Source organism: Mesoplodon mirus (assembly GCF_964341445.2).
Source record: "Mesoplodon mirus genome assembly, chromosome: 7".
Lineage (NCBI taxonomy): Eukaryota > Metazoa > Chordata > Mammalia > Artiodactyla > Ziphiidae > Mesoplodon > Mesoplodon mirus.
In genome coordinates this window covers 103,357,497-103,381,856 of record NC_138983.1, presented here as the reverse complement: position 1 = coordinate 103,381,856, position 24,360 = coordinate 103,357,497, and the positions used below count along the sequence as shown (strand labels likewise).

Below are 24,360 nucleotides of genomic sequence, written 5' to 3'. Positions count from 1 at the left end.
ATACAAACTTTCACATGGTAATCCCAAAGGGCAACACCCATAGAGGAAGGACAAGACAGAAATAGAGCACCCTTCACACAGACTGAAAAACAGCTTTGAATGAGCTCAAACTGAGAATGGACTAAGGTTTCCAGTCCCTATAGTAACTGTGTGCCATGGGCAAAAGGAAATCTTTTCAAGAGAACAATAACAACATCCAGAATGTGGAGGTATCTTTATAGTTTCCTAAAATAAGTTAAGCCCAATTTTAATATACAAAATAATTGGACATACCAGGAAAAAGACTAAATGATCAAAAGCTCAAAAAAAAAAATAAAAGAAAGAAAGAAAAAAGACAATATAAATGGACAAGGAGGACAAGAGTTAGTAGGCTTTGGTTAAAAAACAAAACAACTATGATTAAACAAAGAAAATAGACACACGGCAAATATGCATATGAAAAGATGCTACACATTCCATGTCATCAGGGAATTTTAAATTAGAACAATAATGAGATACCACTACACACCTATTCAAATGGCTAAAATCCAAATACTGAAATACCAAAGTTGTTGACAATGCAGAACAACTGAAATTCTCATTTGCTGCTAGCAGGATACTTGGCAGTTTCTTACAAAACTAAACATACTTTTACCATACAGTGATCTAGTAATCATGCTCTTTGGTATTTACCCATAGGAACTGAAAAGTTATGTCCGCATAAAACCTGCACATGGATATTTATAACAGTTTCTTCCATAATTGCCAAAACTTGAAATCAACCAAATGTTTTTCAATAGGGGAATGGATAAACAAACTATGGTATATTGGTACAAAGGAATAGCATTGAGCAATAAAGAGAAAAGGCTATGAAGCCATGAAAAGACATGGAAGAAGCTTAAATGCATATTGCTAAGTGAAAAAAAGCCAATCTGCAAAGGCTACATGCATATTATGATTGCAGCTATATGAACTTTAGGAAAAGGCCAAAGTGTGGAGACAGTCAAAAGATCAGTGGTTGCCAGAGGTTGTGGGGAGGGAGAAAAGGATGGATGAAGCATGGAATTTTAAAGGCAAAGAAACTCCTGTGTATGGTTCTGTAATGGTGGATACAGGTTATTGCACATTTGTCAAAAAATCATATAATGTACAAAACAAAGAATGAAGTTTAAAGTAAACCATGGACATTAGTTAGTAATAATGTATCAATATGGGTTCATGAACTATAACAAATGTATTAAGCTAATGTAAGATGTTAATAATAGGGGAAAGTGGGTAGAGAGGTAAGGAGGTATGAGAACTCTGTCCTTTCTGCTTAATTTGTCTGTAAACCAGAAACTTCTCCGAAATAGTCTGTTAATTGAAAAAACAAATCTAGACCTGCATACAAAACTTGCACGTAAATCCAACCACAGCAGCATTATTATTCATAAGAGCCCCAAAGTGGAAATAACCCAAATGGCCATTTACTGTGAATGGATAAATGAAACATAGTAATATCCACACCATGGAATATTATTCAGCCATAAAAAGACATCAAGTACTGATGCATGCTACAACATGCATGAACCTTGAAAACATGCTAAGTAATTGTATGATTCCATTTGTATGCAATGTCCAGTCTAGACAAATCTGTAGAGACAAAGTATATTAGTGGCTGCCTAGGGTTTGGAGAAATGGGGGAGTGAGTGACCTATAATAGATTCTTTTTCTTTTGGGGGGTGGATGAAAGTTCTAAAATTGATTGTGGTGGTAGATGCATAACACATTAAATTGTACACTTTAAATAATGTGTAGATTTAAATAATGTGTAAATAAAGTAGATTATATCTCAATGAAACTATTATTTAAAATTATGATTTATGTATTAAGAAAAGGACAACATGTACAATTTAAGCAAAAATGATCTGTGAAATGCAACCAAAAGAAACTTCTAGAATTAAAAAAGCTGAAATTAGGCACTCAGAAGATTGGTTGAACAGTACCTTAGTCAAACAAAAGAAAGGAATCCAAATGTCAATTAAAAAATAACTACACAAAAATTTGGAGGGAAAATGATGGAAAACAGAGAAATAAGTACTTAAGACATATAGAGTATATGTAAAACACTGTGTCTAGCCAGCCCCAAGTCACACAGCCTAGGGAGGAGACACACAGCCTACCTGAATCACAAGGACTTCTCCAAAGTAAAAATGAGGTTCTGATGCCAGAAGTGGAAGGAATGAATTACAAAGAAAAAGAACAATGGTAAACTATAATGTAGATATACATCGGCAAACAGGGCCTCCCTGGTGGCGCAGTGGTTGAGAGTCCGCCTGCCGATGCAGGGGATGCGGGTTCGTGCCCCGGTCTGGGAGGATCCCATATGCCGCGGAGCGGCTGGGCCCGTGAGCCATGGCCGCTGGGCCTGCGCGTCCGGAGCCTGTGCTCCGCAACGGGAGAGGCCACAACAGTGAGAGGCCCGCATACCGCAAAAAGAAAAAAATAAAAAATAAATAAATAAATAAATAAAAATAAAAAATAACTACACAAAAATTTGGAGGGAAAATGATGGAAAACAGAGAAATAAGTACTTAAGACATATAGAGTATATGTAAAACACTGTGTCTAGCCAGCCCCAAGTCACACAGCCTAGGGAGGAGACACACAGCCTACCTGAATCACAAGGACTTCTCCAAAGTAAAAATGAGGTTCTGATGCCAGAAGTGGAAGGAATGAATTACAAAGAAAAAGAACAATGGTAAACTATAATGTAGATATACATCGGCAAATACATAGGTTCCCTGGGGTTGTGATCTGGTACAACAATAAAAAAAAAAGATAAGACTCATAGTAGAGGCTGCTAGATTCTGCTGAGGAAAATGTCCAGGGAGGGAAGAGTTGATTTATTTCATTATTTTTTTAGAGTCCACATATAAGTGACATCATGCACTATTTGTCTTTGTCTTATTTCACTTAGCATAGTGTCCTCCAGTTTTATCCATGTTGACTTAAATGATAGGATTTTCTTCTTTTCTAAGGTTGAATAATATTCTATTGTATATCTATACCATATTTCCTTTATCCATTAATCTACTATGGACACTTAGGTTGTTTCCATACCTTGGCTCTTGTGCATAATGCTACAATGAACATGGGAGTACAGATATCTCTTCAAATCATGATGATGTTTCCTTTGGATATATACTCAGAAGTGGGAGTGAGGAGGAACTTATGACACAAATCGACCATGTGTAAAAGATGTTGTAGGAATGAAAAAGTCTGAACACCTAGGAAGAGTGTGGAGTATTTGGAAAGGTCATTGTTCCAGGTCATACATAGTTTAAAATTATGACATTTCAGTGAGCCTGTGTGCATGAAGGCTTGCTTATATTTTGGGATTTGAATACAGTGCAAAGAAGTGTTGCTAAATTTTCGATCAACATCAAAAAAAGGGTGGAAATGTTTTTTCTTTGATTATCAAACTACAGGAGAGGCAAGCCTAGAATTCTAGGCCCACTAGAATTTTCCCTGATGATAGTGCTAATTTAGGAGAAGAAGAAGGATCCAAGGCTACAGAACAATTTTGAAAGCAAAATAAGACTGCTGAGTCTTCACCCAGTGTATGAGATTAAGTTTTAATGGCATACGATGAAGTGGCCTTGACAAAGCCGGCAGAACTCGTTGAGTTGTTGAAAATGGCTCTTGAAGCTACAGGAAATGGACAGTAGACATAGAAAAAGAACAAGGTAAATCCCAAAGAGTGGAAGGACAAAATTAATCAAGAGCAAAGTCAAAAATAGAGAAGAAAAGCAGTAAACTTGACAAATAAAACCAAAAGCTTGTTCTTTAGAAAGACCAATAAAATAAGCAATATTTGGCAAATATGATAGAGATGGGACTAGCTATAAAACAGAGTGAATTTTTTTTTAATTACAAAAGAATACTATGGTAGCTTTATACCAACACATTTGAAAATCTGGACAAAATGGCTGATTATTGATTAGTTACATGCAGCCATTATTTACAACTGTTTTGAGTAGAGAATACAAGAAGCTTTATGAAAATAGAAAATATAATCAAAGTATACACCTTAGAAAGACATGAGTTATTTTCCAATGTATATAAAAAATTAGAAGAGTCCTAATACAAAAATCAGATATGGGGCTTCCCTGGTGGTGCAGTGGTTGAGAGTCCGCCTTCCGATATAGGGGACACGGGTTCGTGCCCCGGTCCGGGAAGATCCCACATGCCGTGGAGTGGCTAGGCCCGTGAGCCATGGCCACTGAGCCTACGCGTCCGGAGCCTGTGATCCGCAACGGGAGAGGCCACAACAGTGAGAGGCCCGCGTACCGCAAAAAAAAAAAAAAAAAAGTGAGTGACGACTTAAATGATATATGGAATATTTTGCTGACTTACAAGAACATGCAGAATTAACTATGACCCAGTTGAAATGTTAATTTTATTTTAATGTGTATGTTGGGGTGGAGTCTTCAAGGTGCCAGAAGACAAGCATTCACCCATCCTGTTTGGAACTGCAGCACCCACACACCTTCAGTTACCAGTTCTGTTCATTCCACAGAATCATCTTGAGAAAACATACTGTTTTTTATGGACCTGGTATATATCTTAATTAGTTTGAAGAATTTCCCAAATACCTGTTAATATATAGTTCTCCAATTCCAATCTTGCCACATCCTGTACCAGTGACACAGCACATACGAGTTTTATTTCTCTTTCTTTCTCTGGGTTGTTCACAACCCAATGAAAGAACAATGGAATGTCATCAAAGAGATCAGGGTTCTTGACTCAGATTTACCATAAAATAATAGTGTCCTCTTGGGAAAATTATAGTTATTCTAGGCCCTTTCCTTTTCTTTCCTTTGACGGAGCTGCACTAGATGACCCCAAGGAACACTGCACTCTTTGCAGTCATAGCTTAGATGTTATTGGTTTTTCTGAAACAAATGAGGACAATGACACGTGAAACTGTGCAACATCTGTGTAACTATGTGTTCTTAGAGTTGCCTCCATTTTACAGGTGATAAGATGGCTGAGCACAGAAGTAGATGTCTTGACCAGAGGTTCCAGAGTAGATGGAACTGAACCTCAAGTTTCCTTCTTTCCTGAAGCTCACTTAGCCAAAACATAGGCTTCTGAATATTAAGCTGTAAAGCATATTATCAGTGTGCTTTAAAAGAAGCGGTTCTTCTAGGATTTCCAATTAATAGCAGGAGGTTTTGAAATTCTTCAAAGATGATCTAATTTTGTGAGATTTACAGCTCTATTTTCCTGTCAAGCAAGTTGTATTAGTGCCAGATAATCACGTGAGCTTCCGGATGCTTCTCTGAACCTCTTGAAGTTTTCTTCTTGCTATCTGAAATTCATGCCAGATAAGCCTTTTTCTACAGCGTATGTACAGACTTGTGTGTTTTTATACAGAAAAGCGATGCAGTGAGTGAGGACGGGGGTTAAGCCCTCATTCTCAGAGTGGTGTTGAGCTCCTGGTGAAATATAATCATCATTTCCTCAGAATCGAAAAGCAGTTATCTCTAGTTTTCAATCCCATTAACTATTTATACATTTATGTATGATACATGTATTTATTGTACCTACTAGGTGTGTTCTCTTTGGGAAGTACAAAGCTCTTTGAGACATAGGTTGTTCATTTTTTTGTTTTCCCACAAATACTGCGACCTTTTGAGCAGGAAGGTCTATATTTTACTAACATCTAGAACCAGCAGTTAACAAGGTGTCTCAGATGTAGTCAATAAATATGAAATACATAAATGAACACATTTTTAAGGAAGGGCCAGGACATGAACAAATAGAAATTTTTCATTTTCAGTCACAAAGCAACCAGAGACATAAAACTGATACAGACAACAAGTGCTACGGTCATTCAAAGAAGGCGTAGAATAGATACAACAAGGATCTCCTCTATGGCACAGGGAACTCTACTCAATATTTTGTAATAACTTATAAGGGAAAAGAATGTGAAAAAGGAATCACTGTGCTGTACACCTGAAAGTAACACAACATTGTAAATCAACTATACTTAAACTAAAAAACAAACAGACAACAACAACAAAAACCCAAAGAGGTCTTAGAAGTTTTTATGAGATTCCATAAGAGAAGCCATATGAGGACGGGAGAGACGGCTTTTGAATCAATTCAGAGGAGAAGTCACAGAGAAACTTGTCTTTGACCTGAACTTGAGTTCCCATTAAGATTGCAACGCAGGGATATTACAGATGAAGGTAATCACATAAACTTACTACACTGAGACTTGCAGAGGTTATGAGTGTTGTTCAAGATCCCAAAGCAAACACACTGTGGAATCAGAATTTTAAGTGAGGCCTAATGAACTAAAAACAAACAAACAAAAGAACAAACCCTTTCTGTGATACCATGTTGCCTTTGAAGTCGTTCTATTGGTGGGTTGGTAGAAACTGGTTCCAGTGTTTCTTGCAGGAATGACTAGCTCTGTCCCCCCACTGTCCCCCGCCCCCGAGTTGATCCTCAAAGTTTCCTTTAGAATGGACTTGCTAAAATGCAGACCTGCAAGTATTCATGACGCCTGTGTCCAATCATTTCTCCTGCCATTGCCTACTTCACTTCTGGATTATATGAACAATTCACTGTCTTCTTTTATGCTTTTCCCTCCTCCAAGAATTCCTTTCTCCCTATGGGGCACCTGGGCAACCCACTTCAGTTTTCAAACCTCAGTTTACATATTATGTCTTTTGTGCAGTCTTCTTTTGAGTGTTGTGATCACACGCTCCTTTTTGCTACCCTTGCACTTCTGCGTGCCTGATTGCTGCACTCGCTACACTGTATTATAATTGTATTTTTTACATATCTCTGTCTTCTCCTGGGCAACATTCCTTGGGGCCAGGGGCTACCTTTTTTCATCTATTGATGTTGCCTTACCATGTTACTTGTTGTGAAGTAGTTAGTTATAAAAATGAGATTTGATTAAATTGAAAATTGTTTTGTACATATTAGTTATTATCATTTACAGATATAACAGGAAAAAATATTAATGTTGGTGCTGAAAGTTCACTGCTAGTAAATGGTGGTGGTACTTGACTTCACATATTATTTTCCCCACTATTTTATATTTTTCTACCTGATATGTCTTCTTTATTTCCATCTATGTTTGTTTATTACTACACCAAGAAAAACAGGGATAAGGGTAGGGCTAGGCCATACTTGGCTGGAATAGTAAACAAATTGTGTGGGGTTTTGGTGAGAAAATCCTGAAGCATACAGGTCTGCATCTTCCCTTTGCTGCATGTGGAGGGTTCTGCTTCTAAAGACTTTTATTAGCAACTAATCAAGATGGGTGTTTTGGGTTTTTTTTTTTGTGGTACGTGGGCCTCTCACTGTTGTGGCCTCTCCCGTTGCGGAGCACAGGCTCCGGACGTGCAGGCTTAGCAACCATGGCTCACGGGCCCAGCCGCTCCGAGGCATGTGGGATCTTCCCGGACCACTGCGCCACCAGAGAAGCCCAATCAAGATGCTTTTGCACAAGGCTCCTGATAAGCTTTTGGTATACTAAGAGTAAATCAGAGTTAACGTAGCTTCTGATTTCTTTTACATTGTCAATGTGGATGATCATTTTTTACTGCTGGGGGTGGTGGTGGTGGGGAGTGAGGGAATGTTCTTTTCCTGCTCGTGATGTTTTAGACCTGTCAAGAGAGCTCGTAGGGTCCTATCAGCGCTGCTTCTTTACTGACTCTGCCCCAGGGTGATCAAGTGACTTATATAGAAAGCTTGAAAAGAATTAAGTGAGCATGCTTGCCTTGACTAATTCTGTTCTCCCCCTTGAGAGCGTGAGTGAGTGTCTTCTGTTTCTCTCATTCTGTGTATTACTAGTTAGTAAATCTGCCCCATTCTGGGGTTCAGTTATGTGATCATTTCATTCAAACTGGATTCTCAAGCCAGGGTTATCAACAGTAACAGGAATATTCGGCCCTCCATCTTTTCTCTTATTTTCTAATTTATGCCAAACCAAATGGAATTAAGGCATTGTAGCTGCTGAAAGGTAATTAAAAGACCCTAACATTTGGTGCATTACCTGGGAACACTGAGAAATAAAAAGAAAGGAGCAGACATTTTGGAGAGGAAAATGTCCATGTGGAAAATCTTTTGGTACTGCCAAGGAAGGTATTCCAGTGCCTTGGTCTTTAATGTATGGTGGGATGTTGGGACCTTTGACTGTTTGAAAATATTTAAGTTTGTGCAGTAAACTGCTGAAGCCTAGAAAAGGTTTAAGACATGCTGTATTATTCTCCCGTGCTTATTGTAACATACTACCACAAACTTGGACGCTTAACACAATAGAAATTTACTATCTCACAGTTGTAGAGGCCAGAAGTCTGATATCAAGGTGTCAGCAAGGCTGCTCTCCCTACAGATGCTTTAGGGGAGATTCTACCCCTTGCCTCTTTCAGCTTCTGGTGGTTGCCAGCTTCCTTGGCTTGAGGCCACATCACTCAGTTTTTGTCTCTGTCTTCACATCACCCCCTTTCTGTGTCTGTATCTTCTCTTTTGTCTGTCTCAAATGTCCCTCTGCCCTTCTTGTATAATAAGGACAATTGTCATCCTATTTAGGACCCATCCAGATAATATAGGATGGAAATCCCATGTCAAGATCCTTAATGACATTTGCAAAAACATTTTTTTTCAAATGAAGTAACCGTCAAGGATGAGGACATGGATATATCCTTTTGGGGGCCACCATCCAACCCACTCTACCAGCTGTAAGATACTTTGATTTTGGCTGATGGCTGCAGCTTATGGTGTGGGAAAGTGGCTGTTTCTTTCGAGCCACTTAAGTAAAGGTCTGACATAAAGAAAAGGGGCATTAGGGAGTTGCAGGTGACTGAGCAATACCTGGAGTGGAATGAATAAGGCACCTGGAGGGTCTTTAGTATACCTGGCACTTGACTTGAGAGTGTGCAGGAGTTTACAGGGCAGAAACGTCTCAGGCAGCTGTCCATCAGCCAGCTGCTGCAATAGCAGCCACAGCCAACTGTACCCTTCAGGTCCAGTTTTTCCCAAGCAGGCTTGACTGAGACAAAGACTCAATTGTAAGGAAAACATGTTTTATAGAACTTGTCGGCATTGACACATATGGTCTACCGTAGGCTCAAGTGACTCCCCTTACCTGTGGACCCAAGCTGACACTGGATTTGTCAATTATGTTGGAGAAAGAAATGTTCTCTTCAAGGCAGCTGCCTTTGGTCTAGGCAGTTCCATAGCAGAAGGCAGTGAAAATGGCCATGGCGGCATAGGACTGTCAAATCTACGCCTCAAAACTGGAGGTGTAATGTCACTAGACAGAACCCATAATTAGTTCAGTACTGCAGTATGAACCACAAGGTCATCAAACAGGAAGGATAGCTCAAGAGTCCACGTGTGATAGATGCTCAGGGCTGTGCACTGCACATGGCAAATTCATGGTGACAAATCAACGTCAGGCTAAAAGATTCCTCCTGGTTCGAGGTTTGCAGGTCAGAAATTTCAAAGAAATGGCATAGACTAATGGACATCCTAGTGAGGCTAAAACCAAAGAGACTTTCTCTTTCTCTCAAATGCCATTGAGTTTCTGCTATGTTCTTTGGTCAAATTCTGTACTGGATTCTGGGAACAAAAATGTGCCTAGTTTCACTCTTCTAGGAGTGGGGGATTGGCTTGCTTTTGAGATTGTTTTTAAATTTTGGGGATAGTGCTGTAAAATCAAATTGTATCGTAGTAACTCTTCAGACTCAGCATGGTTCATGAGAGGCTTGATAAACTGATAAAACAGCCAAGGCCCTGAGAGACCCAAACCCGTATCAGTCTGTTCTCTGTGTCTGTGAGTCTGTTTTTGTTTCGTAGACAAGTTCATTTGTGCCGTATTTTAGATTTCACATATAAGTGAGATCATATATTTGTCTTTCTCTTTTGACTTACTTCACTTAGTATGATAATCTCTAGTCCATCCACGATGTTGCTGCAAATAGCGTTATTTCATTCTTTTTATGGCTGAATAATATTCCATGGTATATATGTACCACATCTTCTTTATCCATTCATCCATCAGTGGACATTTAGGTAGCTTCCATGTCTTGGCTATTGTAAATAGTGCTGCAGTGAACATTGGGGTGCATGTATCTTTTCTTTCTTTCTTTCTTTCTTTCTTTTTCTTTCTTTCTCTCTTTCTTTTTTTCTTGTCACAAGGCATGTGGGATATTAGTTCCCTGGCCAGAGATGGAACCCATGCACGGAGTCTTAACCACTGGACCACCAGGGAAATCCCAGGGTTGTATGTATATTTTTGAATTAGAGTTTTCTCCGGGTCTATGCCCAGGAGTGGAATTGCGGGACCCTGTGGCAGCTGTATCTGTTCTCTGCATGTCTCACATCAACCACCTGCACTCCAATCCTTGCTCTCAACGTCATCTTCGGGGAACCCAACCTGTGACCGGGACCTTGACAAGAAGAAATGGCTCAGGGAAAAGCTACCTGCACAGGGAGGAGATAGAGGCCATCGACCCTGGGGTGTGGCAGGGAGAGTGGGCACAGAGATTTGTCATTTCACCCCCGATATTCAGCCCTCCTGGCTGCCCCACTCTAGGTCACCTCGGGATACAGAGGTGACCCGGTTAGAGTCCCTGCCTGTGCAGGAATCTAGGGGCACCAGCGGGTCTGAATAATATTAGTGCAGGGTCTCCCCCACGGCACTGGGGTTATTTGGGGCGGGTCATCCTCTGCTGGGGGCCCCTCCTGGGCACTGTGTGGGGTTCAGCAGCATCCCTGGCCCCACCCATTTGTTTCCAGGGGCCTCTCCACCCCAGTAGTGACCACCACAAATTTTCCCAGACATCACCAAAAAACTGGGGGAGGCGGGGGCAGGATGGCCCTGGGTGAGGACAGCTGTGTTGAAGCAACCAGCCTGGCCCAGGGCAAGGTCTGCCCCAATCCCGTCAGAGCCTGCATTTAGAACTGCCCCTTCCCTCTCCCACCTCCCCTGCCCTGCAGTGGTCTCCGAGACATCATCCCCATGTAATCCATCACACCTTCTCAGTTTACTGTCCCCAGCACCTAGAGGAGTGTCTGATGTGTAGTAGATGCTTCATAAATACTTGCTGAATAAAGGAGTTGAATAAAGGGATGAGTGGATGAATGAATGAAGGTTACCATGGAAGGAGGGGGGAGATTCCCTTTCTGGCTCTCTGGGTTTGGGAGATCAAGTGAGAGATCCATGCTAAATAGGCTGACCAGCCTTCTGGGGTTCCCTGGGAATGAGGGTTTCCCCACAGTTCCAGCGCTCAAACCTGAGCGGTCCTGGGCAAACTGGGGGTGGGTGTTGGTCACCCTATGTAAACAGTAACAATTCCAACTGCAATAGCAATGGCCAAGGACCTCTAGGGTCTTACTGACCAGGCAGAGTTCTTTACCTGGTGGGGAAAGTGACACAGGAGGGAGGGAGGAGTCTAAGGAAGAACATCCCACACGACAACGTGTGCCAATGGCCCTGGGCCCAAGGTCACACCTGACCAGGGCTTGCTTTTTCTTTTTTCTAGTTTACTTTTTCCCACGTGGGTATGCAATTGTCCAAATGCCATTTATTGAAAGCTCCTTCATTTCCCCACTTTCTGTCATATCAGGTTCTCACATATCTCCTTCTGGACCTTTATTCTATACCATAGAGCTTTTCGTCCCATCCTTGCACCACTAGGGATGTTTCATCACTCTAACGTTATTTATTTTTTTATTTTTTTATTTATTTTTTATTAGTTTCTGCTTTATAACAAAGTGAATCAGTCATACACACACATCTGTTCCCACATCCCTTCCCTCATGCATCTCCCTCCCTCCCACCCTCCCTATCCCACCCCTCCAGGCGGTCCCAAAGCACCGAGCAGATCTCCCCGTGCTCTGCGGCTGCTTCCCACTATCTTATCTACCTCACGTTTGGTAGTGTATATATGTCCATGCCTCTCTTTCGCTTTGTCACAGCTTACCCTTCGCCCTCCCCATATCCTCAAGTCCATTCTCAAGTAGGTCTGTGTCTTTATTCCCGTTTTACCCCTAGGTTCTTCATGACATTTTTTTTTTAAATTCCATATATATGTGTTAGCATACGGTACTTGTCTTTCTCTTTCTGACTTACTTCACTCTGTATGACAGACTCTAGGTCTATCCACCTCATTACAAATAGCTCAGTTTCGTTTCTTTTTATGGCTGAGTAATATTCCATTGTATATATGTGCCACATCTTCTTTATCCATTCATCTGATGATGGGCACTTAGGTTGTTTCCATCTCCGGGCTATTGTAAACAGGGCTGCTATGAACATTTTGGTACATGTCTCTTTTTGAATTATGGTTTTCTCAGGGTATATGCCTAGTAGTGGGATTGCTGGGTCATATGGTAGTTCTATTTGTAGTTTTTTAAGGAACCTCCATACCGTTCTCCATAGTGGCTGTACCAATTCACATTCCCACCAGCAGTGCAAGAGGGTTCCCTTTTCTCCACACCCTCTCCAGCATTTATTGTTTCTAGATTTCTTGATGATGTCCATTCTGACTGGTGTGAGATGATATCTCATTGTAGTTTTGATTTGCATTTCTCTAATGATTAATGATGTTGAGCATTCTTTCATGTGTTTGTTGGCAGTCTGTATATCTTCTGTGGAGAAATGTCTATTTAGGTCTTCTGCCCATTTTTGGATTGGGTTGTTTGTTTTTTTGTTATTGAGCTGCATGAGCTGCTTATAAATTTTGGAGATTAATCCTTTGTCAGTTGCTTCATTTGCAAATATTTTCACCCATTCTGAGGGTTGTCTTTTGGTCTTGTTTATGGTTTCCTTTGCTGTGCAAAAGCTTTGAAGTTTCATTAGGTCCCATTTGTTTATCTTTGTTTTTATTTCCATTTCTCTAGGAGGTGGGTCCAAAAGGATCTTGCTGTGATTTATGTCATGGAGTGTTCTACCTATGTTTTCCTCTAAGAGTTTGATAGTTTCTGGCCTTACATTTAAGTCTTTAATCCATTTTGAGCTTATTTTTGTGTATGGTGTTAGGGAATGATCTAATCTCAAACTTTTACATGTCCCTGTCCAGTTTTCCCAGCACCACTTATTGAAGAGGCTGTCCTTTCTCCACTGTACATTCCTGCCTCCTTTATCAAAGATAAGTTGGCCATATGTGCGTGGGTTTATCTCTGGGCTTTCTATCCTGATCCACTGATCTATCTTTCTGTTTTTATGCCAGTACCACACTGTCTTAATTACTGTAGCTTTGTAGTATAGTCTGAAGTCAGGGAGCCTGGTTCCTCCAGCTCCGTTTTTCGTTCTCAAGATTGCTTTGGCTATTCGGGGTCTTTTGTTTTTCCAAACAAATTTTGAAATTTTTTGTTCTAGTTCTGTGAAAAATGCCAGTGGTAGTTTGATAGGGATTGCATTGAATCTGTAGATTGCTTTGGGTAGTAGAGTCATTTTCACAATATTGATTCTTCCAATCCAGGAGCATGGTATATCTCTCCATCTATTTGTATCATCTTTAATTTCTTTCATCAGTGCCTTATAATTTTCTGCATACAGGTCTTTTGTCTCCTTAGGTAGGTTTATTCCTAGATATTTTATTCTTTTTGTTGCAATGGTAAATGGGAGTGTTTTCTTGATTTCATTTTCAGATTTTTCATCATTAGTGTACAGGAATGCCAGAGATTTCTGTGCATTAATTTTGTATCCTGCAACTTGACCAAATTCATTGATTAACTCTAGTAGTTTTTCGATAGCATCTTTAGGATTCTCTATGTATAGTATCATGTCATCTGCAAACAGTGACAGCTTTACTTCTTCTTTTCCAATTTGGATTCCTTTTATTTCCTTTTCTTCTCTGATTGCTGTGGCTAAAACTTCCAAAACTATGTTGAATAAGAGTGGTGAGAGTGGGCAGCCTTGCCTTGTTCCTGATCTTAGTGGAAATGGTTTCAGTTTTTCACCATTAAGGACAATGTTGGCTGTGGGTTTGTCATATATGGCCTTTATTATGTTGAGGAAAGTTCCCTCTATGCCTACTTTCTGCAGGGTTTTTATCATAAATGGGTGTTGAATTTTGTCGAAAGCTTTCTCTGCATCTGTTGAGATGATCATATGGTTTTTCTCCTTCAACTTGTTAATATGGTGTATCACATTGATTGATTTGCGTATATTGAAGAATCCTTGCATTGCTGGAATAAACCCCACTTGATCATGGTGTATGATCCTTTTAATGTGCTGTTGGATTCTGTTTGCTAGTATTTTGTTGAGGATTTTTGCATCTATGTTCATCAGTGATATTGGCCTGTAGTTTTCTTTCTTTGTGACATCCTTGTCTGGTTTTGGTATCAAGGTGATGGTGGCCTCGTAGAATGAGTTTGGGAGTGTTCCTTCCTCTGATATTGTTTGGAAGAGTTTGAGAAGGATGGGTGTTAGCTCTTCTCTAAATGTTTGATAGAATTCTCCTGTGAAGCCATCTGGTCCTGGGCTTCTGTTTGATGGAAGATTTTTAATCACAGTTTCAATTTCATTACTTGTGATTGGTCTATTCATATTTTCTATTTCTTCCTGAGTCAGTCTTGGCAGGTTGTGCATTTCTAAGAATTTGTCCATTTCTTCCAGGTTGTCCATTTTATTGGCATAGAGTTGCTTATAGTAATCTCTCATGATCTTTTGTATTTCTGCAGTGTCAGTTGTTACTTCTCCTTTTTCATTTCTAATTCTATTGATTTGAGTCTTCTCCCTTCTTTTCTTGATGAGTCTGGCTAATGGTTTGTCAATTTTGTTTATCTTCTCAAAGAACCAGCTTTTAGTTTGGTTGATCTTTGCTATCGTTTCCTTCATTTCTTTTTCATTTATTTCTGATCTGATCTTTATGATTTCTTTCCTTCTGCTAACTTTGGGGGTTGTTTGTTCTTCTTTCTCTAATTGCTTTAGGTGCAGGGTCAGGTTGTTTACTCGAAATGTTTCCTGTTTCTTAAAGTGGGATTGTATTGCTATAAACTTCCCCCTTAGAACTGCTTTTGCTGCATCCCATAGGTTTTGGGTCGTCGTGTCTCCATTGTCATTTGTTTTTAGGTACTTTTTAATTTCCTCTTTGATTTCTTCAGTGATCACTTCGTTATTGAGTAGTGTATTGTTTAGTCTCCATGTGTTTGTATTTTTTACAGATCTTTTCCTGTAATTGATGTCTAGTCTCATAGCATTGTGGTCGGAAAAGATACTTGATACAATTTCAATTTTCTTAAATTTACCAAGGCTTGATTTGTGACCCAAGATATGATCTATCCTGGAGAATGTTCCATGAGCACTTGAGAAAAATGTGTATTCTGTTGTTTTTGGATGGAATGTCCTATAAATATCAACTAAGTCCATCTTGTTTAATGTATCATTTAAAACTTGTGTTTCCTTATTTATTTTCATTTTGGATGATCTGTCCATTGGTGAAAGTGGGGTGCTAAAGTCCCCTACTATGATTGTGTTACTGTCGATTTCTCCTTTTATGGCTGTTAGTATTTGCCTTATGTATTGAGGTGCTCCTATGTTGGGTGCGTAAATATTTACAATTGTTATATCTTCTTCTTGGATCGATCCCTTTATCGTTATGTAGTGTCCTTCTTTGTCTCTTCTAATAGTCTTTATTTTAAAGTCTATTTTGTCTGATATAAGAATTGCTACTCCAGCTTTCTTTTGATTTCCATTTGCATGGAATATCTTTTTCCATCCCCTTACTTTCAATCTGTATGTGTCTCTAGGTCTGAAGTGGGTCTCTTGTAGACAGCATATATATGGGTCTTGTTTTTGTATCTATTCAGACACTCTGTGTCTTTTGGTGGGAGCATTTAGTCCATTTACATTTAAGGTAATTATTGATATGTATGTTCCTATTCCCATTTCCTTAATTGCTTTGGGTTCGTTATTGTAGGTATATTCCTTCTGTTGTGTTTCTTGCCTAGAGAAGTTCCTTTAGCATTTGTTGTAAAGCTGGTTTGGTGGTGCTGAACTCTCTCAGCTTTTGCTTGTCTGTAAACGTTTTAATTTCTCCATCAAATCTGAATGTGATCCTTGCTGGGTAGAGTAATCTTGGTTGCAGGTTTCTCTCCTTCATCACTTTAATTATGTCCTGCCACTCCCTTCTGGCTTGTAGAGTTTCTGCTGAGAGATCAGCTGTTAACCTGATGGGGATTCCCTTGTGTGTTATTTGTTGTTTTTCCCTTGCTGCTTTTAATATGATTTCTTTGTGTTTAATTTTTGACAGTTTGATTAATATGTGTCTTGGCGTATTTCTCCTTGGATTTATTCTGTATGGGACTCTCTGTGCCTCCTGGACTTGATTAACTACTTCCTTTCCCATATTAGGGAAGTTTTCAACTATAATCTCTTCAAATATTTTCTCAGTCCCTTTCTTTTTGTCTTCTTCTTCTGGAACCCCTATAATTCGAATGTTGGTGCGTTTAATGTTGTCCCAGAGGTCTCTGAGACTGTCCTCTGTTCTTTTCATTCTTTTTTCTTTATTTTGCTCTGCATCAGTTATTTCCACTATTTTATCCTCCACCTCACTTATCCGTTCTTCTGCCTCAGTTATTCTGCTATTGATCCCATCTAGAGTATTTTTCATTTCATTTATTGTGTTTTTAATTGATGCTTGATTCATCTTTAGTTCTTCTAGGTCCTTGTTAACTGTTTCTTGCATTTTGTCTATTCTATTTCCAAGATTATGGATCTTGGAAATAGAATCTTGGATCAGCTTTACTATCATTATTCTGAATTCTTTTTCAGGTAGACTGCCTATTACCTCTTCATTTGTTAGGTCTGGTAGGTTTTTATCTTGCTCCTTCACCTGCTGTGTGTTTTTCTGTCTTCTCATTTTGCTTATGTTACTGTGTTTGGGGTCTCCTTTTTGCAGGCTGCAGATTCATAGTTCCCGTTGTTTTTGGTGTGTGTCCCCAGTGGCTAAGGTTGTTTCAGTAGGTTGTGTAGGCTTCCTGGTGGGGGGGACTAATGCCTGTGTTCTGGTGGTTGAGGCTCGATCTTGTCTTTCTGGTGGACAGGTCCACGTCTGGTGGTGTGTTTTGGGGTGCCTATGGCCTTATTATGTTTTTAGGTAGCCTCTCTGCTAATGGGTGGGGTTGTGTTCCTGCCTTGCTAGTTGCTTGGCATAGGGTGACCAGCACTGTAGCTTGCTGGTCGTTGCCTGAAGCTGGGTGCTGGTGTTGAGATGGAGATCTCTGGGAGATTTTCGCTGCTTGATATTATGTGGAGCTGGGAGGTCTCTTGTGGACCCGTGTCCTGAAGTTGGCTCTCCCACTTCAGAGGCACAGCCCTGACTCCTGGCTGCAGCACCAAGAGCCTTTGTCATTCTTCTTAAAGTCTAGGACTTCAGAAGATCATCTCAAAGGCCGCCTGGCACGAGCTTCAGAGGACCATGCACAGTGAAGTAAGTGCAGCTCAAATTAAGAAGAAAGGCCAAGATTCAGCTCTTCGGTCCATTTACTCCCCTCGTGATGAGGATAGGTTTCAAAACACCCCACTTAGCCTTTGGGCACACCAGAAGCCAGTTAAACCTGATGAGCTAAATTGGATACACTTGATGGTGAAGGGCACGGTGGGCCTGAGTCGTGGCTGGTGGCTGCATGGAGGTGGGCGACGGAAGCGGCGTCACCAAACGTTGGCTGCCCTTGCTCCGGCCTGCCGTCACTGCCCCAGAGTCGGAGCTCTACAGTGACCATGGGAGAGAGCTCTCACTTGGACTGGGAGTCCAGGGGGCACTGGCCTCACTGGGTTCGGGCTGAGCGATCTCAATATCTTGTAATAACCTGATTGGAAAACTTCTTGTCCTCAATTCATTGGCTATACTGGATTTTTTTTCTTGGGTCAGACCTTCAGACTTCTACCAGAAATCGTTCCTTTGGGGAAACCAGGCCTTCCCAGAAATTCAGGAAACTTGAACAAAGTAGCTTCAGGTGCTTCCACTTTTGAAGCTGAAAGACACCATAAGCAAGGCCAGTGGTGGTCGTCAGGGATGGTCCTCTTCCATGTGCTGGGCCCACTTCTCCTCCTCTTGAGCTTCCTTTCTCCAGGGTGCAGACACCATCTGGTCTCTCTCCGTAGACCCGGAATTCAGCACCTCACAGGCCGAGAACCAGAGAATGAGAACCCAGGGCGCTACGCAGGTTAAGTGAACTCGCAACCTCTAACTTTATTTTTTATTCATTTATTTTTTTGGTTGTGCCGTGCAGCATGTGGGATTTTATTTCCCTGACCAGGGATCGAACCCGCGCCCCCTGCAGTGGAAACTCGGAGTCTTAATCGCTGGACCTCCAGGGAAGTCCCCAGGGCTTGCTTTGACATCCATCGAATGGTGGCGGGTGGACACGGGGAGCAGCTGTCTGTGAGCCATCCTGTGTAGAAATGCAGGGTGGAGGGCAGGACAGCTGGAGCGGGAGGGGAAGAGGCGGAGGAGGGAGGGAGGGAGGGTGGGCGAGAGACAGAGAGTTTCCGGAGACAATAGCTCTGGCCATGTCCTAGGGCATGAAAGCTGAAAATAGCTCCTAGTGCCAGGAGCCTTGGAGCCACAGCCTGTGAGCCAGGGTGACTGGCTCTCCTCCCTGGTGTGTGTGTGTGTGTGTGGGTAGCTCTGGGCTTCTCAGGCTGGGAATGGGATGCACGGAGCAGGGACGGAGTAGGGACCCTTCTCTCTGGGACCTCGCGGGCCATCCTTAGCTCACAAAGCTGAGCCACCCCTGGCCCTACGAGTGGGGGGCTTATCCTCCCTGTCCCCTGGATCACACCCCCTCACACACAACTTCCCCATGTGTGCTCCCAGCAGCCAAGAGAATCTGTTTTTAAAAGATTTGGGGGAGGGGGGTAAGCATACAAACAAGAGCAGAATGGATACTTTTTCAGAATGGGAATGGCTCTGTGTAACCCCACCCCCAGGGAAACCACAGTCCTGACCTCTAACACCCTTGACGAGTCAGCCTTGGTCTGGGCTTGCGGACCCATGGAAGCTTCCTCATCCCCTCTTTCAGACCCTGTCTCTCCCTCGGCATCTTTGTGTGAAGCACCTGGGGAAGTGGCACTGCTCGGCTGTACTGCTGCTAGAACTCCACCTGGGCTCCACCAGGCTCCAGCCCCCCGCCCTGTGCACCTCTCTGACCCTGAGGCACCTCAACTGGTAGGAGCGGCATCACCTTCCCTCCCAGGACTTGTGACACTTAAGGGAGACACCAAAAAGACAAGCGTTTGGCTCCCTGGCTGGCAAAGAGCAGGTGCTCAATTGTCATAAGTGTCTGTATCAGTGAGGCTTCTCCAGACAAACAGAATCCATAGGGTGTGTGTGTGTGTATACACACACATACATATGTACACGCATACAAAAATATACAGCTGTGTATATATGCAGTATGCATACAGACATATACACATATAGTATATGCAATACACACATACATATATACACACATATATAAAATGCATCGTTTGTATATATACAGTATGTATACACACATACAATACACATATACACTATACATACACACATATAAAATGCATAGTTTGTATATATACAGTATGTACACATGCATATAACATATGCAATAGACACACCTAGGTACATATATATCATACATATATACACACATACAAAGATATTTAGATGTGTATATAAACAGTATACATACATATATAATATATGCAATACACATACATACATATAGACACATATATACACCTACATATAAAAGCATGTAGCATAAAAATATATGTACTGTACATATAAATTCATCATATATATACATATATATCATATATATAAGATATATACACATACATATACACAATGTATACACACACATACACACCTATATGTAAATATGCGCATGTACATACACATATAAATATATATGCAAGTGTGTCTATATATAGTATATACATATATACATATAATACCTATGCAACATATACACATACAGGTATACAACATATATACACACCTATATATAAATATACACTGTATACATACATACGTACAGCGTACATCTACTGTATATATACACACACCCATATATCAATATATGGGTGTGTGTATATATACAGCATGTTCACATTTATAATATGTATACTATATATATACACATACATACATGTATACAATATATACACACAAATATATAGGCTTGTATGTATACTGTATATAGTACTTACACATATAATACAAACGCACGCACATATAAACATGTGTATACATATATATAATATGTATACACACATATACAAATTAATAGGCTTGTATATATTCAGTATTTTTACATATATAGTTCTGTTTTAAGGAGTTGACTCATGTGACTGTGAGGCAGGCAAGTCCGGGCAGGACTCTGGGCTGGAGACACAGGGAAGAGCTGATGTCCCAAGGCCACTGGAGGAACAGTTCCCTCTTTCTAGGGAACCTCATTTTTCTCTCCAGTCCTTCAACTGATGGACGAGGCCCACCCACGCCGCGGCATTGACAGTCTCCTTTACGCAAAGTGGACCAATTTCAGTGTTAATCTCTTCTGAAAAATACCTTCCTGGCCACATCTGGAATAATGTTTGTGGTTGCCGGGGCCCCACGCAGTGTGCACATGAGATTAACCATCCCCGTGGCGATGATGACACTTTATTTTCTCCCTTGAACATTGTCCCTACTATTCCAATTAAAATGGCAGTGCCATGAGGGCAGGGCATTTCCTTTTTTGCCAGTACTGAGCGTCCGCGGTCTGGTGCCTAGCATAGGCTAAATACACGGCATTTTTGTGAACAGAAGCCGGGATTCCAGCTGTCATATTTAATGAGGAATTATAGTCTTCTTATTGGGGGGGGGGGTGTCACGGTACGTCAAGGGCGGGAGTCGAACCCGCCACCCCAGGCCCCGAGGGGTCTCCTCGGGTCCCCACTTCGGGCCGGTGGGTGTGGCTGGGGGCAGCCGAAGACGTGCGTGCGTGCGTGCGTGCGTGAGAGCGGGCGTGTCCACAGGGTGGGCCGCGCGCGCCGCGAGTGGTTCGGCCCGGTCCCCGGCTCATTGTGCTCGCCTCACGCAGGCCCGAGTTCGCAGCAGCGCTGGAGGCCTGGGGCCTGTGACCACAAAGAGGGAGCCGGGGCCGGACGGGAGCGCGGCGGCGGTGGCTGAGGCCCAGGCCAGGCCCCCTCCCCTCACTGCCCGCCTGCCTGTTTGCCCCGCCCCCGCCGGCAGCGCCGCGCCCCTCCCCCAACCGCCAGACTAGCACGGTGCGGGGGCGGCGCGCGAAGACATGGGGGAGAAGCTGGAGCTGAGGCTGGAATCGCTCGTGGGGGCCGAGCCCGCCGTCTGCCCGTGGCCGCTGCCGGTCTACGTAAGTGCCACCGGTCCCCTCCTTCCGGACCCCCGCCCCTCTTCCCCCACGGCGCGCGCTGAGCCCACCGAGAAACGGAGCGACTCGAGTCGCCAGACCTTCTTTGGAGCCCCCCTTCCCGCCCCGCCGTGGTTCTCCGCGGCCTTTTCCAGCCCCCGCGCGCAGGGTGGGCAGAGGGGAGCCGGCGCCGGCCGGGGGCGCAGACTCGGCCGCGGGGACCCCGGGCTTCTGAGGGGCGCCCGAGCCGGTCTGCGGTTGGCTCTGCAGGGCTGGGGACCCCGGTCTCCCCGGGCCTGGACTGCCGGCGGGCTTGCCCTTCTGTACTTTAGGATTTGACATGTAGGGTTTCTTTTGCCTGGTAGTTTATTCTTAGCGCTTTCAACGTGCTTAGGTTTTTTTTTTTTTTTTTTTTTTTTTGAGGGCACCCTTTCCTCCCTCTCTCCAGTTTTTTGTGTTTCTGTTTTGTTTTGTTTTAGTTAGGCATTTTGTCCCTCTGATCTTGAGTGGGTGGGCTGGCAGGACACTTGGAGAGGAGGCGTGCTGTCCCCTGATCTTGAGTGGCCTTTGGAAAATGACACGCCAAAGGGAAATTTACACACAAGTCCGGTGATTCCAGAAATGCAGGGTGTCCGGCCAGGTGGGCGCCCGGCCCCTCGTCCCCTGTGGCTGCGTGGTGCGCGTGTACCTTGTCTCCGGGTTTACGCTTGGGCCCCGCAGCCCACCTTCCGGAGGGAAAGCGCAGCGGGCGGCTTGGGCCGGCGCCTTTGGGGCGCCCTTTCGTGCGCTCAGCTTGCGGGGGACCGGCCTCCAGGCGACCCGGCGGGGAAGCCCGCGCGACCCGCGCGTGTGTGTCAGTTTTGTGGAAAGTGTGTCGCGGCCGGGGTCGGGACGCTGGGACCGCCTGGAGCCGATGTTGACTCCGAGCCCCGGTTCTCCGCAGTTATCTGAGGTCCGAGGGTTTCCAGCCCTCCACTGCGCACTGGCGCTTTCTATTTTTGCCCTTCCTGTGCCTGGAGGCGCGGCTGAGCCTGGGCTCTGGCTTTTCCGGTTGGGTAACTCCAGGCGGCCCGGGTGGGCGGCCTGAGCAGCAGTGGGCCGGGCGGGGAGACATGCCAGGGGAGGGAAACTGAAAGTGGGGAGAACCTTCAGAACTCCAGCTGATCCACTTGCCTCGCCTCCCCGCCCCTCTTACTGCACTTGTCATGCCGGGGCTGGCTGGCCGGCACATTTTTCAAAATGTACGAATTTGTGTGTCCTTAGTAGCCGTGAAGCGTAGTTCACTTGTAGTGCACAGTTGTAGGAGTTTTGATCGCCATCAGGCGGCAGAGCAATCCTGTCATCCCATTTGCTGCCCTTTGGCGCCAGGGTGCCTCTAGCCTCTTGGCCACTAATCTCCTCTCTGTCCCTAAGGTTTTGGCTTTTCCAGAAAGTCAGATAAACGGAACAACAGCATGTAGCTTTTTGATTCTGGCTGCTTTGGCTCAGCAAAACCTATGCGAGATTCCTCCCGGGTTTGTTTTTTTTGCTGTTGTTTAAAATATTTATTTAGGTAGTTATTTACTTGGTTGTGCTGGGTCTTGTTGCGGCACATGGGATCTTCATTGCCGCGTGCAGTATGTTTTAGTTGCGGCGTGGGGGATCTAGTTCCCTGAGCAGGGATGGACCCCGGGCCCCTTGCATTGGGAGTGTGGAGTCTTAGCCACTGGACCACCAGGGAAGTCCGTCATCCCTGTTGTTGCGGGTATGAGAAGCCACTCCTTTTTCTGGCTGTGTTGTATTCCATTTTCCGTTTGTCCATTCGCGTGCGGGTGGCAGGACTTGTGGGATGTTTCCAGTTTTGAGGGGATCAGGAATAAAGCTGCTGTAAACATCCCAGGGCAGGTTTCCATGTGAACTTGGGTTTTTACCTCACTTGAGAAAATACTCAGGAGTGGGACTGGGGTCTGTGCTAAGTGTATGTTTAACACCCCTTCTGCATCTTAGAAATTGGTATTTTTGAATATTGGAAGAGTTTAGAAATCCACTGTGACCCAGCACCCAGGCACTTGAAACGAAGTTGAAAGTTCATCTGGAGATGGTCACGTTGTCGCCGTCACTGTCTTTTCTTCGAGGCAGAGCAAGGCCACAGATGTGTAACCCTTGTAAGGAAGGCCTCGTGTGTCCAGGCCGTGGCAGGACCTGGCTTTCTAGTGATGGGCGGTTCTGCAGTGGAGAGCGTCTTTCCCTTGCTGGCCAGACCTCGCTTGGCAGGGTGCGGGGTGTGCTGCCTGCCTGGCCGGGCGCTCTTTCTGCCGGTCAGCAGCCGTTCCTGGTGTGTCTGTCCTACTACCAGGCAGGCGGTCAGGGGCCCTAGTGACGTGCTCAGTGAGCCGCAGCCTTCCTAAAGCTTTGCGGGTAATGTCTGCTACCCTCCCATTTCCCTGCTGAGGAATTTTGCTTTCTCATGGGAAGTGAGGGGCCAGTACTTTATAAGAGTTCATATTTTATGGGCCTCCCTGGTGGCGCAGTGGTTGAGAGTCTGCCTGCCGATGCAGGGGATACGGGTTCATGCCCCGGTCTGGGAGGATCCCATATGCCGCGGAGCGGCTGGGCCCGTGAGCCACGGCCGCTGGGCCTGCGCGTCCGGAGCCTGTGCTCCGCAACGGGAGAGGCCACAACAGTGAGAGGCCCGCATACCGCAAAAGGAAAAAAGAAAAAAAAAGAGTTCATATTTTGTGATGACTCGATGCTGAATACATTAAGAAAAATGGGCTCCTTCCAGAAGCTTAACTTTTCAGAAGGTCAGATTTCGCATGTGACTGCACGTTTGAAATGAGTGAGCTTGTTTGTTCATGGATTCATTCATTCTGCAAGCACCTCCTGGATATTTACAGTGAGTGTTCCAGGGGGCGCAGAGGACAGTAGACAGTATTCTTTTTTTTTTTTTGATTTTTGAATTTTATTTTATTTTTTTATACAGCATGTTCTTATTAGTCATCAATTTTATACACATCAGTGTAT

At 43.5% G+C, this 24,360-nt stretch overlaps 1 protein-coding gene across 1 annotated transcript in view; it reads left to right on the top strand.

Annotated features, from left to right (window-relative positions):
- Nucleotides 1-21,150: 21,150 nt before the first annotated feature.
- Nucleotides 21,151-24,360, top strand: part of LOC309808921 (forkhead-associated domain-containing protein 1-like) — a gene marked incomplete at its 3' end in the record, with an annotated part of 289,187 nt that continues 285,977 nt past the window's right edge. Inside the window, exon 1 of the mRNA XM_082629488.1 lies at nucleotides 21,151-21,360. Coding sequence (XP_082485614.1) covers nucleotides 21,280-21,360 — 81 coding nt within the window. The 5' untranslated portion in view covers nucleotides 21,151-21,279. The remainder of the gene's footprint in view (nucleotides 21,361-24,360) is intronic.